The following is a 12,778-nucleotide window of genomic DNA, read 5'->3' as shown; positions in this document are numbered from 1 at the left end:
GGTCGATCCCCTGGGACGATTTCGCTGGCCGATCCCCCGGCACTCCCCGCCCTGTCCCGGGCTGATCCCCTGAGCCGATCCCCTGGGGGGATCCCGTGGGACGCTCCCCCGGCGCTCCCCGCCCTGTCCCGGGCCGATCCCTCGGGCCGATCCCTCGGGCCGATCCTCCGGGACGCTCCCCCGTGCCCCCGCCCTGCCGATCCAGGGACCCGCCCCCGCCGTGGCCCCGCTCCTTTCCCCGCCCCTTTCCCGTCGCGGCCAATGAGCGGCGGCGCCCCGCGGCGGGGGCGAGCTGTTTGCCGGCGCGGCGCTTCCGGTTCCTTGGCGCGGCCGCCATGGCGCCGCGGTGCGTACGGCGGGTGCTGCTGCCGGTGCTGGCGCTCGCCCTGCTCGGTCCTGTCGCCGCCGCCGAGCCGCGCTGGGTCCCGGCGCTGGAGGCGGCCGAGGGGCTGGCGGAGGAGCTGTGGGGCGCGGGGCTGCCCGGCGACCTGCCCGAGCTGGAGCCCGAGTGCCGCAGCTTGCTGGCCGCCTTCGCGGAGGGCAGCGCGGCGCTGACGGGCTGCCTGGGCCGGCGCGCCCGCCCGGTGCGGCTGTGCCAGGGCTGCCACGGGCACTACCGCCGCCTGCTCGCACAGTACGGCAGCATCGCCGGCGCCCTTGGGGTGCGTGCCGGGGCCAGGGGTGCGGGGCTACCGGGGCGGGCTGGGCGCCTGGGCCCTGCCCGTGAGCTCCCAGTCGTGGGGGTTCGGTGCCGGGTGGGATCCCCGGGAAGGCGGGCTGGAAGCCTCACCCCCGTGCGCAGGACAGTTTGGCGGAGGCTGGTAGTATTAGGGAATCGCTGCTGCCAGTGACGGCCGCCGCTTCCTGCTCCGTGGTGTGTTGTGGTTCGTGTAGGCTGCCCCTGGCATGGCTGGGGGCAAGGAGCTCCACCCGCAGAAAAAGGCTGTGCAAGTGGGAAAACCTGAGTTGTTCTTGCTGATGTAGCAATGGCTAAAGCAGTGCCATAGCTCACCTGTTGTGTAGCACTAGTGGGGATCACTGCCAGACCTCAGTTGCCTGGCAGTTCTTGGAGAATTGGTGGTCTGTGAAGCTGTGGCAAGTGATGCCCATCTGTGAGGAGCCATGTCATGGTGGTGTTGGCTCCAAAAGTGATGGGAGTGTGTGGCAGCAACCCAGAAGTCCTGAGCACTGGCTGGACTCAGTGCACCCTCCTGGATGGAGAACCTTGACTGAAGTTGTTTACCTCCTTTGGACTTTGGTCATACTTTGGTTTGGTTTTGGTTAGCGTTTCTTTGGATTTTTTCACCCATTTCTTAGTGTTGGATATGGTTCATGGCTTGTTTTGTGTGTTCTCATCCAGTTTATCTGTTTTGTAAAAGTTAGTTCCTGGGACAGTGCGAGGATGACATTAGTGGATCAGATCAAAGGAACTTTGTTCTATGATGATGGCTAGAAGTGGGGGCCCTGGTATGAGAGCACTTTCATAGCAGTGTGTACCCTGTATTGTGCTTCCAGTCTTGGGATTTCTGAGTCCCAAGGTTTAGAGTTGCCACTGATAAGTAAATTTTGTTGCTTTTTAAACCCAGGGAAACTGAAGGTGCTGCAGTGTCCTGTTGCAAACCTTTTCACAGTGTAGTTACCTGTTGTTGGAGAAGCATTGCTTTTGGGGGGTGTTGGGTGGTTTGCCCATTTTCCCTCACCACCCCAGTGCTTGTATTAGAAAAATGCCCGGATATCCACTTGGTAATTATCCTCTCCAGGGCAAATATGTAGCCACTGATCTCCTTTAGTTTGCAAACTTGTAGTGTTTTATTTGTTTCTCTTATGGAAGCTGTTTCCTACCAGTGACAAGGTAGTATGAAAATGAAAAATTTAATATGTAATTCTCTTTGGTACTTTTAGTATCATATTTTGGCTAGGAATAGGTTGCTCTATGTATTCCAGTACTTGCAATATGCATGAATGCATTGCAGCTGCTGTACTTGAGTATTGGCAGCCTGGAAGGACTGGTCCACAGTGTGGTCTGGAAAACCATCTGTATTTGGCTTTCCATCTGTGTGTGGATTAACTGATCAAATGAATAAAGGAGGGGGCCTCTTTCAGCCTCAGTCCACGGTTATGAGTAGTCAGGTATGTCATTTTTATCTTAACAAATAGTTAGAGTGTAACGTGACAAGGGCAGCCAACTTAAATTTTAGACATCTCTGAAATGTGCAGTCCTCCTCACTGAGCTAATTAAAAAATCAATTAGTCAAACATATTTAAGGAATTATTTAAGTCTACTTGATTCAGTTTGGTAAATTGTTTTTTCCTGCTCATGAGCCCAGGTGGTGAGATTTCAGTTAGAGGCCTTTGTGAAGCAACCAGAGTTTCCTGCCTAAACAACATTCTTGCATATCTGTAACTTGGTAGAAATGAAAGTCAGTTAATGTAGGAGTTACCAGATGTGGCAATATTTGACTTCTGCAGTTGAGCCTCCAAGGGAAAGTTCTTATTTAATGCCCCTCTCCTCCCCATTTTAACAAAGAGAGGCAGAAACTGGACCTCTTGTAAAGCTCTGTAAGGAACAAGTTTCTCATTAAAGAGATTATTTTTTTTTCTATGTCCCATGTCACTTTATCAAAGAGGCTTTTGGCAGGTTTGGTAATTTTGAGAAGTGCTTCAGTCAATTTAGCAACCAGAAACCAGGAGCCAGAGTGCAGCAGTCAGCTGACTGCAGGTCATGGTTCCCTATCTGAATTCTGGTCAGGAGACTTCCTGTTTATTCTGTAACTGCTTTTATAGTTGCTTGGCATGTTTTACAACCTTGGTGCAGATAATGAGTTGCTGTCAGAGTTGTGCCAGAGCCTGGTGTGAGAGTGGGGTGCCTTGGGTGGCTTGCTAAGAGAGGAGAGCCTGGTGCCTGTGTTGGGAGGATGAGGGCCTGTCTCGGCCATAGGCTTGGGGGAGTGGGTGTGGGTGCTGCTTCACACAGGACTCTGTTTCTGGTATTGCTGCACTGGGGGGTAGTTTGCTGTTGATACACTATGTTGGTACAGTTGTTTTGGAGGCTGTTTCTGTTGTTTTGGTTTGGTTTCATTTGAGGCTTGTCCGTTGGTTCAGCTCCTTCAACTGCTCTTTCTGTCTGATGGGAGCAACCCTGTCCTTTTCTCTGAGTGCACATGCCTTGAGCTGGCTCCTGGAGCAGTGGCCCAGGAGTGGGTGAATGTGAGTCACCTGGCAGAGAAGGCCTTGTCTCTGTGCTTGTTTTTTATTTTTTTTTTGTTGTGTATTTTTGACTGACTTGCATCCTGTCCCAGTAGGTCTTCAGAGGCCACATGCAGTAAGCTGTGACACTCACAGCATGAATGGGAGGATCAAAACTACCTGAAGGGAAGTTCTAGCCAGGTGGGGGTTGGTCTCTTCTCCCAGGCACTCAGCAACAGGACAAGGGGGCACGGGCTCAAGCTCTGCCAGGGGAAATTGAAGTTGGAGATCAGAAAAAAATTCTTTGCAGAGAGTAGTCAGGCATTGGAATGGGCTGCCCAGAGAGGTGGTGGATTCACCATCCCTGGAGGTTTTTAAACTGAGATTGGACGTGGCACTGAGTGCCATGGTCTGGTAAATGGACTGGAGTTGGACCAAGGGTTGGACCTGATGATCTCAGAGGTCTTTTCCAACCCAATCGATTCTATGATTCTATGAAAAGATTTTAGTTCCATCAGTTCTGCTCTGCCTTTTCTGGAAATATTGATGTGATGTGTTGTGTGATTGTTCCGCTGTGTTTTGATGGTTCAAAATTTTCCCTTTGTATTTTTAACACGTTTGCTTCTTTTGTTGTTTCCTTTTGTTTCTAGAATTCTTCTGAGAGCCACAATTGTGCCAAAAGCATCTTGACCTCAGACAGACTGCAGATAGTTGTGACTCTTTCAGAGTTCTTTAACGAAACCTGGGAGGCAGCCAACTGTGCAAGTACGTGACTCACTCTGTAGCTTTCATGCTGCTGTTATGACTTAGCCCCAGAATTTGCACAGGTCAGAATTGTACTTATTTGTTTGAATACAGTCAGTAGATAACACACAAATCCTAAACTATGGCCACTCCAAGAGTGTTTTCTTCTGAAAGGGCCAAATTCTGAGGGCAGTAATCTGTTGGAAAACTTGGTTGTTATATAAATATTTCTTTTGAACTAATCTTTCAAAAAGTACAGTTGCTAGTTTTCCTTGTGATTTACTTTGCTGGAGTACTTCAGTGCAATTTCTCCTCTTTTTCTGTCTTGCCATTTTTTAGAAAACTTGCATAAGAAGCTTTTCCTTGTAAATGTTGAGCAGTATCTCCTCCCTAGCCATGCTTTTGATTCCATTTTATGTGTGGAGGGTGTCTGTGTCTGTCCCTGCACCTCACAGCCCCCGTGCTGATGGTGCTGTGTCGTGGTCACAGCTGAACTCTGGCTGTTTGCCATTCCCATGTGGGGTCAGTGGGACCCTGCACTAACAGGTGCACTAGGAAAGAGTGGGAATAGCACTGTGGAGTTGAATGTTAAAGGTGCTGGGTTTGCTGCAGAATGCTTGGAGAGCCCAGAAGAGTTTGTTTTCATTTGTGAGTCTGGGCTGTGTGAGGACTGGAGAGGCAGAACAGGAGCCGCTGTGTGGACCGTGCTGTCCTACCATGCTTAGCCTGTGACCTTGTGCTGCCTGCCCAGTGCCCAGCTGAATGTTTGCCCTCACTGCTGATGGCACTTGCTTCTTTCAGGAGAATTTTCTACGATATTGGTTTGCTCTCATGGTACTGTTTCTGAACACCTAAATTCCCAAAATACTCTTGTTTTTTAGAGCTGGTTAGAGCATCTGAAACAGGTTAGGATGGATGGAAGGAAGCAGTAACAGGGTAGGGTTGAGCCTATGACTGGGAGGAAAGCCTCAGAGCTCCCCTCAAAGCTGGTGAAAAGCTTGTCTCTTTTCTTAAAGAAAGAATAATAACCTACACTGATTTTTGCTATTGTGCATGTGGTCTGGCTGTTTCGTGTGTGCTCTCTGTTTCATCTCCACTCCTGGTGCTTCTGCTTCCACAAAATGGCTGTTACTGTTGCTGGGCAAAGCTGGTTTTGCGGCCTGGAAAATAAGAGTAATGTCTTGTTTTATCTCAAAGTCCACAGATAATTCAGTCCCCCTCTTCAGAAAGCTCTTGATGATAGTCTTCATCTTTCACTTAATCAAGGCCAATTAATTCTGAAATGTGTTCTCGATGAAGAGTTAGGTCAGCAGGTCTTGAGACATCAATGGCAGGCAGATAAGGAGACCACAGTGTTGACTAGACCTGTCCCTTGTAGTCGAGAGCTCTTTTTGCAGGAGTGGAGTGTCTGGGGCTTGCCAGCTGTGGAAGTGTTAGAAATTAGAATATCCTGATGTTTTTCTTTCTCTTTGACAGACTGTTTAAAGAATAACAGTGAGGGATTATCAAATTCTACTGAAGAATTCCTGGATTTATTCAATAAATCTCTGACATGTTTTGAACATAACCTTCAGGTATTTATGCTGTGTATTTAAGAGGAGCTCTAAATCCTCTAATTGCTACCAAAATCTTATTTATGTCGAATTAACTGCAGATACAGACTAGGCAAATAAACTGCTGCTGAGTTTGTGAATTGTAGGCAGATGAAACAGTGATCTGTAAGATGCAGTTGTTTACAGATTGAGAGCCTAAAATTAGTTCTAATTGATACTCACCTTGACTTCATTTTGTATGTAATTGCAATGCTACTTCACATCAGAATTTCTGAATTCACAGTAGTTGATAATTATATAGTAAGAAATGGCATGTCTGCATGCTGTAAGTCTCTTTTTCTTTCTGATTGTAGAGTTGTTGTCTTTTAACATAGAAATTCAGTCTTTAAAAATCCTTTTGAGAGTATGAACTAGTTCAGAAAGATCTGCTACCTTAAATTGTTGTGACATTTCTTTTGACTGTTAAAATTAGGAGTAGTTGAAGTTTGGCCATATTCCTTAGTGAAATAACTGTGGTGATTATCCTAAGAGAAAATGCCCTCTATAGGCTAAGAATCTGTACATACTCAATTTTGGTCAGAAACTGGACAGGTTCTGGGATCAATCAGTGGTAAAAATGTGAAATGATGAGCGTGGGACAATCTCTGAGGAAACTGTGTTTTGTATTTTTTAATACTTTCTAGGAAATATGCCTTTTTAGGCTTTGTTCACTTTAGGGGCCTTGTCCAGCCTGTTGTTCACTTCAAGTGTCTAAACTAGAACTTAACCCTGTGGTCAGTGGGTGGCAGGGACAGCTATTCCTGGGCTGAAATTTCCTCAGAGGTTGTAGTTTTGTTTTCAAGCATGTTGTGTTGCGGTCAGGGGGAGCTCAAGACCACAAATGAAAAGGATTGATTAGTATGGCACAGTCTGTACCTATCAGTATAGTTCAGCAGTAGCAACCTAACAAATCAAACAATTTTATTTTTTGTAATGCCTCAAACCAACATTCATACAGTTTTATCATTCTAGGGGCAAACTGTTTATCTGTCACCAAATAACTACACAGAAGTGTGTAAAAACTGCAACGAAACCTACACAAGGTTGAATGACCTGTATAACAACTTGCAAAGGATGAACAGGCAAGGTGGCGAGTCTGGGCACTCCGCACACTTGTGTATCGATGTGGAAGATGCAGTAAGTGTTTATTTATACTCAGCAGGGAGGCCTTGTCATGGGAGTCTTGATTAATCTGAGCCATTCGTGCTTGTTTTGCTAGGGGTTGTCTTTTCTCTTTGGGTGTGGGGCAGTATGGGCAGCAGTGCCTCTGGCAGGCTCTTGTCCTGTGGTGGGAATTTAGGTTGGTGAGGCCATCTTGCCAGGTCCTGTCCTCAGTCAGTGCTGCAGGAGTGTCACTGAAGCTTCTGATCTCCTGAGCACGTTCCAGTTTGAACGTTCATTTCATGTTACTGTGAAAGAGATGGATTTAAAAAAAATTCTCTTCTGGCTTTTAATATGAAGCTTTAGTGCTATTGTCCTAGCTGGCGTATTAATTGATTCCTTATTGCAGCAGCTGTTTCCTAGGGGTCCTCAGCACTGATGACATATGTTTGGAAAAAGCTTTGGTTTATTGTGGGGTTTTAAGTGGCTGGGTTAAAGGAGTGCTTGTCAAAAGTGTGGGATTAGTCCTGTCCCCACAGGCTCTCTCTGGGAAACAGGCATGTGGCAATGTCTGCATGTATCTGAGTATCGTGTTTTGGAAGCTTGTAAAAGTTTTGATGTGAAATCTTGGCTTTGTTTAAATTGTGTGTTTCTACATTTCCAGGGATTTGCGTGTGTTTGGGCAGAGTTCTGTCAAAGTGTGGTTTTCTGAGGTGATATTTGAACACTTGGATGTCTTGAGGCCTGAGTGTTAGCCATGCTGCACAGGAAAAAATGTATGTGCTCGCTTTCATGGTTTGCTTATGATTTTCTTTTAGATGAACATCACTCGGAAGCTTTGGAGCAGGACTTTCAACTGTTCAGTTCCCTGCAGTGATACAGTCCCAGTGATTGCAGTTTCATCCTTTATTCTCTTCCTACCTGTTGTTTTTTATCTTAGTAGCTTCCTTCACTCAAAGCAGAAGAAACGGATACTCATTTTGCGTAAGTTGGTGGTGTTGGCATTTCATTGTAGGAGTTGGGTGGTGCCAGGGATTCACTTGGCTCCTGTGGGAGAGGGGCCCAGCCAGCTCTGCCTGCAGCTGTGCTGACGGCACTAATAGCAACTATTAGTCTGCTGCTGTCCCCTGAAGAAGGGGAGTGAAGAGCTTCAGCCATATCTTTTCATTAAAGCTCCTGGACGTGAACAGAAAGCTGTTTGCAAGTCTGTGTCGGATAAATAGAGGGAGTGGAGAGACTAGTTTTGTGGAATTCTTTGTGTTTAATTTTCATATAATTTTTCCCTTTCTAGCCAAACGCATCCAGTCAAATGCCAGTCTTGTGAACATCCAAGAAAAATACAGCTGAGCTGCAAAACAAAACCTGAGAACTGCTGCTGGTATACAGTGGGTACAATTGTGTTGGAATGAAGCCGGCACAAAAGAGGAGTTAATTATGGTTTAGTGTAATGATACAGAGCAACACAAGTTAAACAAAATGCTGTCTGACTTCTAAGCGAGGATATTAACAAACATGACAAGGCAGGGCTGTGTGACACTGTATGGACTCTGGTTTTGAAAAATCTGTGGTTTTTTTCAGTCTCAGGCTGAAGCTGGTGTTTTTCTGTTTCTAAGCTTTTGTACTTCACATCAATAGAATAGGTACACTTTCCTTGCATGGTATTTTCCTGTATTCATCATATTTGTTTCACAAAGACCTGAGATTTTGAATCTTTTTAAGGTGATTTTGATAGGCAGATAAAACTTGAAATAATGTTTGATGTTCCTGCTTAAAACATTATTTTTAATTTCACATGATATTCAGACTTTGGATGGACAGGAAACCTCTAAAAAAGAAAACTTCCTGTCTTTTCTATACCACTGTAAAGTCACACTGCTAGGATCTGTTAAAAAAAAAAAGGTATAAAGTATGTGGCAAAAGTGGTCATATATAGTGTCCAAAACAGCAACAAAAGCAGCACAACTGCCAGTGCTAGACTTGAATAGTAATCATTGATGGCTACAGTATTCAGTTGTCTCTGAAACAGGTGGCATATTTAGTCTTTTGCACACTTTCACCACTAAAATCATTACTTTTCAAATGTATTTTCAGAGGCTTATTTTACATATCTGCTTGGGTAACAATGTTTCACTGTCTGTTTATTGTGCCATTTCCTTTTCTTGTTAATTATAAAGTGGTTTGGGTTTTTTTATGTTTTTGTAGAGTAGTGAGGTAAAGTCAAGTCACTGGAGAAGCTGAATTTCCTGATCTAGAATTTGCAGTGGTTTAATACAGAGGTGTTTACAGGAACTTTGTAGGGGAAAAGTTGCCTTTTCTAGATAATGTTTCACCAGTAAGTGAATCAGAGGATTCTCTAACTTAAAAACTGTTCTGAAGGACACTGAATATACTGTGTTGGGAATTGGTGACTTTCAAGGAATAGTTTAAAAATATTATTCCTGTGAAATAGATGGATGTAAACACATTCAAGCTTGTAGAATTCCAAAGCTGATGGAGAAAATCTGTGCAATAACTGCGGGGACGGGTAGTGCTGCTGTCAGTCTGCAGGCACAATTCAATGGCTGCAGCAATACTGGCAGTTCGGTTCGTTTATTTCTGATTTGGGAGAGTGGTGGGTTTGAAGTAATTTACAGCTGTATCTGAGGTTAATGAATGCCAGAGTCTTTACTCCAATTTTTAAATGTGTTTCCTAATCTTGAGATAAAAAAAATGGCCATTACAGCTAAAAAAAATTAAATTTCTCTTGCAATCTGTGTCTGATGTCTGTCAAAACCCCCCATGAAGTTGTCTTATATATTTAGTTTGCTTTGGAGCCTATAATGTTAAATTTTTCCTTTGCACTAAGGCTCAAATAAGTGTATAACAGTGTAAAAACACATTCCTAGAGCTCTTCAGATCATTGGTTTTCTTGGTTTTGTTTTTTTTTCTGTTAGGCCGTACTGTTGATTTTGAAGTCAAGTTGACAGTATGTTTAATAATCAGTAAAATACTGCGTTAGCAATTGGTCCCACCCACTTGTTTGCCTTTTTGTGTTTTATCAGTAAGCAGTATCTATCTCTCTCTGTTTAACATGTGAATGATGAGCAGTCACTTTGTTTTAGGTAGTTTACCAAAAATAATATAAAACTGTGTTTCTCTTGCTTATTACATAAAGTACCTTCCTGCGGCTGGGAGAGGCGTGCTGCCTTTAAATTAAAAAAAGATTATTTTTTATATCTATTATTCTTAAACTTCAACTTTCTGGGACTTATTCAGCTGCCTGCTCTAATAGCATTACATTGATTTGGGACATCATATGATTGAGAGCTGTTCAAAGGAATCTTTCATTCGTGCAGATAAAGCCAGCTTGTATGTGCAGCATTTCAGAATGACAGCTTTTATACTGTAAGCAGTGGCTTTTTGAGCACATTCATGTTAAATAGGTCTGAAAGTCATTACTTTTGGATATGGTGGTTAAGCACTTTAAAAAAAATCAGCTTTTCTTATTTTCCTCACTCCTAAGCCAAACGGAAATACTCATGTGACTTTTGTTGGTTTTGATTTTAAAGCAGCAGCAAAGTTTACACTTGAGATTTTTAATAATACATCTACTACTTTCTCCTTTTTTTCTTTCCCCCCTGCCCCACCCCAAACTTTGTACTACTAACTTTCTTTACACAGTGTTATATTTTTGGTAGGATATTTCATATATAAATTGATTGACTTCTCTTTATACTCTATTTGCTAGAGAAATGTGGAAGCACACAGACTGTTGAAAGAGAAATAGAATTCTTTTTGCTGCTAGTCTTTCATCTTGGTTTATTTTTTGCCTTTTTGGTATTATATGTGTTAAGTAGCATAAACTTTGAAATACTGGTTGTTTGTATCTTTTTTTGTGCAAATAAAGATTTCTTACTGTGGGGTAGCACTTTGATTCGTATTTATACTTACTGGGAAACTTCTAAACGTGGAAAGTCAGCTCTAATAAAGATTGTCAATAAACAGTGAACAGTGTGGTTGTTTAATTGCTTCTTCCTGCTGTTATGGGTTTGTGTTCGGAAGCACCTGCTTATTACTCCCCATTATGCTGTTTGCATGAAAAAACAGCATCAGAAAGATGTTTTCAAAGCAGTGCTGTGCTGAATTACAGAACAAATGAATGGCAACTTCTGGGAAAGGGTGGAGTTTCAGCTTGGTCAGAGCCTCCTGAAGTTTATGGAAAGGCTCCTGTTAGTTGCAACAGATGGGCGTGCATGAGTGAGGCTGGTGGGGGTGACTTACTGTCTTTGTGGGGAGGCTTTTGGTTGTCTGTAGTGGCCACTTGCAGCTTCAGCAGGCATGCTGCTGGTGCTGGACTGCTGTTGGGATGCAAGATTGCTTTTAAAAACAGCAGTGCAGTGCCTCACCATGGAGAGAGCCGGCTGTCTCGCCTGACGGCAGGAGCCTTGTGCACTAGTGGTGGGGTGCGGATTTCTTAAATGTCAGTGTATCCCTTGCAATGGACTCCAAGAACACTGGGGGAATTGTAATGCCAGTGCCTGCAATGTGCCTTCAGCTGCAAAACTAGGAATGGTTCTGGTTGCCTGTATGCTTGGGAGACAAGCTTGAAAAAAGGGAGTCAGCACAGGAGAAAGGCAAGTGGGAAGAGCAGAGGATTTGCCAAGATGAGTGGAGCAGAGGCTCAGAGAGAACTGAGGGTGGAAATGGAGATCTGTAAGCACACTTGGAACAAAGTGCTTTGGAGGGAGAGGCTGCTCAAGCGCTCAGGTGGTTGAAAGAGCCTGAGAAAAGGACCTTGATTGAAGCTGAGCTGGAAGGGAGATGCTCTGGCTTGGTGGAGGTGAGCCTGGGGACTGGAGGAAGGGAAAGTGCGGCTGAGCCCGAGTTCCCCCACTGGTCTGTGATGGGACATGCAGGTGGGCTTCCTGCACAGGTCAGGAACGAGAGCAAGTTGTAGGATGACAACAGGGACTTGCTTCTGAGTTACTTAAAAGCAACTGCTTTCTTCTGGGAGGACACCTGAATTGTGTGATGGTGTTGAAATAATCCTGGTCAAAGGTTTTTTAAAAAGCTCCTATTCTATTTTGAGCTGAGAGAGAACTTCTGTTTAGCACTAAACAAGGGACTTATTTACACCAAACCAAAAAGAGATGTTTTTTTTTGTGCAATGGTTTTTTCCATCTTTATTAAATATCTCCTACAATCACAAAATGGCTTCAGTTTCCTAATGTTTTGTTTCTGGTGCTTTCTGTCCAGTTAATCAAGTACCATCAAATCTTTTTGTGTATCTGCTAATTTATACCTTAGTTTTCGTGCCCTGAATATAGAGTTTCTCTTGAATTATAAGCTATGTGATTAGCAAAATCACTGCACTCCTAATCAGAATGTATGAGTAACTTACCAATTTTTCTTCATATTTCATTGTAAATTTTCCTTCTGAGACAGTTGTAAGGTTTTTTTTAGCTGCTCTTCATTAAGTTTGTGCAGGATACATCTTACACATATTTGCCAGTGTAAAAAGTTACACATTGGAAGAGTGGAGCATTGGTTCCCCCAGCATTGCGATGGGTGTCTGTTGCTACTTGTTGGAGTCAGTCAGGATGATTTATGTGCAATTAGTGCGTTAATGTGGCCTTATGCTGTGCTATCTTGGAGGCCCTGGCCTAATCCAAGGCAAAAATAACATGGAAAGGAAGAGAACAGGGGATGAAGTGATCAGTGACCACAAACCTTTTCCAAGCAAGGTGTTTGATACAGATACCAGCATTTCTGCTGGCCACATTGAGACCATGGTCTGTACCCAGGGCTAGGTGTGGGCTTAGGGAGCTGTCAAACCAGTGTCTTCTGCTGTGGCACACAGCTTCAATGCTTTGCTCTGCTGGAAAGTTGGGGCTGCCCCAAACTGGTTTCCCCCAGCATCTGCTTCATGCCAGAGGAGCTGTCTGGTTTGAGCTGGCTGAAGTGGGCATATAGGAGCAGGCACACTTCTCTGGAGGCTCAGTGGGCTAAGATGCACCTTCATACCTTGCACAGGTTAGAGGTGAAGAAGAGGGAAGGAGCTTTTTGTTTTGCAGGGAGATGTTGCTTTCAGCCTTTTACAGAGAAGAAAATACTGTATTTTTTCCCACCCTTAGATAAACCAGCTTCCCCACCCCTGTTTCCCATTGAATCTTTTT

The 12,778-nt window shown here is 44.3% G+C and overlaps 1 protein-coding gene across 1 annotated transcript; it reads left to right on the top strand.

The window, feature by feature from the left end:
- The first annotated feature begins 311 nt into the window (after window positions 1–311).
- On the top strand, window positions 312–10,611 carry OSTM1 (osteoclastogenesis associated transmembrane protein 1). Its single transcript, XM_071548857.1, has 6 exons — window positions 312–662; window positions 3,837–3,951; window positions 5,407–5,504; window positions 6,495–6,659; window positions 7,442–7,607; window positions 7,915–10,611. Exons 1-6 carry the CDS (start codon window positions 336–338, stop codon window positions 7,968–7,970), a joined length of 927 nt encoding a protein of 308 aa, XP_071404958.1. The 5' UTR covers window positions 312–335; the 3' UTR covers window positions 7,971–10,611.
- Window positions 10,612–12,778: the final 2,167 nt, after the last annotated feature.

The sequence above is a fragment of the Pithys albifrons genome, chromosome 2 (genome assembly GCF_047495875.1).
Source record: "Pithys albifrons albifrons isolate INPA30051 chromosome 2, PitAlb_v1, whole genome shotgun sequence".
NCBI classification, from domain to species: domain Eukaryota; kingdom Metazoa; phylum Chordata; class Aves; order Passeriformes; family Thamnophilidae; genus Pithys; species Pithys albifrons.
The sequence above is the reverse complement of the archived record's forward strand: the minus strand, read 5'-3'. Positions and strand labels throughout refer to the sequence as shown.

Bases quoted from the DNA above. Each gene is read 5' to 3' on its own strand.
- OSTM1 (XM_071548857.1), top strand. From the start codon at position 336: ATGGCGCCGCGGTGCGTACGGCGGGTGCTGCTGCCGGTGCTGGCGCTC. The intron at 3,952-5,406 runs GTACGTGACTCA...TCTCTTTGACAG, and splicing joins GGAGGCAGCCAACTGTGCAA to ACTGTTTAAAGAATAACAGT. The intron at 6,660-7,441 runs GTAAGTGTTTAT...ATTTTCTTTTAG, and splicing joins GTATCGATGTGGAAGATGCA to ATGAACATCACTCGGAAGCT.